The sequence below is a fragment of the Sinocyclocheilus rhinocerous genome, unplaced genomic scaffold, assembly GCF_001515625.1.
Source record: "Sinocyclocheilus rhinocerous isolate Xijiao unplaced genomic scaffold, SAMN03320098_v1.1 scaffold1302, whole genome shotgun sequence".
Lineage (NCBI taxonomy): Eukaryota > Metazoa > Chordata > Actinopteri > Cypriniformes > Cyprinidae > Sinocyclocheilus > Sinocyclocheilus rhinocerous.
The window spans coordinates 402,044-404,251 of record NW_015623473.1 but is presented as its reverse complement, the minus strand read 5'-3'; the positions used below and the strand labels follow the sequence as shown (position 1 = coordinate 404,251).

The 2,208-nt window shown below is 29.5% G+C and overlaps 1 protein-coding gene across 1 annotated transcript in view; it reads left to right on the top strand.

Annotated features, from left to right (window-relative positions):
- stk16 (serine/threonine kinase 16) overlaps positions 1–1,567 on the top strand; it is a 7,871-nt gene extending 6,304 nt beyond the window's left edge. Inside the window, exon 8 of the mRNA XM_016565644.1 lies at positions 1,229–1,567. Coding sequence (XP_016421130.1) covers positions 1,229–1,370 — 142 coding nt within the window. The 3' untranslated portion in view covers positions 1,371–1,567. The remainder of the gene's footprint in view (positions 1–1,228) is intronic.
- The last annotated feature ends 641 nt before the right edge of the window (positions 1,568–2,208 follow it).

Below are 2,208 nucleotides of genomic sequence, written 5' to 3'. Positions count from 1 at the left end.
AAAAAAAAAAAAAAAGCACATAACTTAAATGTGAAATGTATTTTAAATAATATTATATTTTAAATGCATAATAATAATAGTAAAATATATTTTAAATATAGTATAATATTATTTAAATTATTATGCATGTAAATTACACAATTTTGTGTAAAACTTTAATGTGGGAAAATTAAATTAATATTAAATTAATTTATAAAATGCACATAAATTGTGTAACTTAAATGTGGAATAGTACAGTTAAAATAATATATATTTTTAAATACAATATAATACTATAGTTTAAATAATATTAAAATATTTATATTTTAAACTAGTTTTTCCACATTAAAAATGTATTACTTAAATGCGTGGAGTAAAATATGAACAGGGCATGTTCCTGATTTTGTGGGATTCACTGTTATGGCACACAAACCACACAATAGAGTGCAGTAGCTCTATTTGCTGTAATGGCTGCATTATCACAGGCACCGGTTATGTATCATCAAACCAGTTATTTTCAGATTGTACTTTGGCTTATGTGTCTTTTTCCAGATTATTTTTAAATAATATTATATTTTAAATGCATAATAATAATAGTAAAATATATTTTAAATATAGTATAATATTATTTAAATTATTATGCATGTAAATTACACAATTTTGTGTAAAACTTTAATGTGGGAAAATTAAATTAATATTAAATTAATTTATAAAATGCACATAAATTGTGTAACTTAAATGTGGAATAGTACAGTTAAAATAATATATATTTTTAAATACAATATAATACTATAGTTTAAATAATATTAAAATATTTATATTTTAAACTAGTTTTTCCACATTAAAAATGTATTACTTAAATGCGGAATATTATATATATATATATATATATTTTTTTTTTTTATATATATTTTTTTGTTTATCATATTATATTTTAAATAATGTTCAAATAAATACTATACAAATTCTAACAAATATTATAATACAAACATTTTACACATCCAAAAAAGCCATTCAGTGGGTTGCCTCATGAGGGCTGTCATGTTTAGATTACATGACCAAATGAATCCTAGTCACTTTTAACAGAAATCTGCTTGTTATGAACACTTTTAGTCATGGAATGTGAGGCTAGGATTTGGCTTAGTGCTGTAACATTTTCTAATGGAAATATATTCCAGCATCTTGAGAAATGGAGAATGCTACCTGCCAAAGAGACCTCCTATCTTTAGCATGTTTTTATCTTTGACAGTTTTTCTCAAGGTCTTCAAACCCTCCTCAGCTCCACTATGGTGACCAATCCTCAGGAAAGGCCCAGAATCAGCTGGATCCTTGACCAGGTCCAGAACCTTCAGGACTCAAACAGTACAGACGTAGATACCAACAGAGTATGATGCTTCCATTGAGATTTCATGTCAGTTTTCCTGTGGACTCTGGGCTTTTTGGACTATGCACTCTCTCTTTCGAACAAAATTAACCAACTGAACTCACAAGCCTTGCAAACATTTGCTCTGTCTTACCTCAGTGAGCTCAGTACACCATGGTCACTCCAGCATGATCACACTAGCCTTCACATCAATGTCTCATATTTCACTCCTGATTTTGTGGGATTCACTGTTATGGCACACAAACCACACAATAGAGTGCAGTAGCTCTATTTGCTGTAATGGCTGCATTATCACAGGCACCGGTTATGTATCATCAAACCAGTTATTTTCAGATTGTGCTTTGGCTTATGTGTCTTTTCCCAGATTTATTAGCTTGTACATTTTAAGGAACCAAAACCAATATATATTTATGAGGGCTTTGATTGGAATTTTAGCTGTTTAAAATGACATTAGTTAGGTTATTTAAACAACAGTTCTGCTGATAAAGCAAGACATCTGAGGTTTTTGTGGGACTTTGTGTTGCAAAGGCCCAAAGACAAAAAGCTGTGTTCCTGCCATTGGACTTCATTTGTGAAACAGATTTCTGACTAAATGGTTAGCAAAATCTTATGTATGTTGTAGCATTGAAAAATTGTTCTGCTCTTGTTTATTGAAGGAAAATGCCTGAAAATGTGTGGATTAAAGAATAAGTAATTTTAAGCAACTGTAGCGCTCAGCTTATATCAGCAAGTGAAAGTGGTGTTAGTTATGCTATGCTCAGTATTTCTTTCAGACTTGGAGAGGATGTATAAAAAAATGGTCATGCCTGTGAAAACTTGTTAATGCTAGTTCACATTACTTTGCA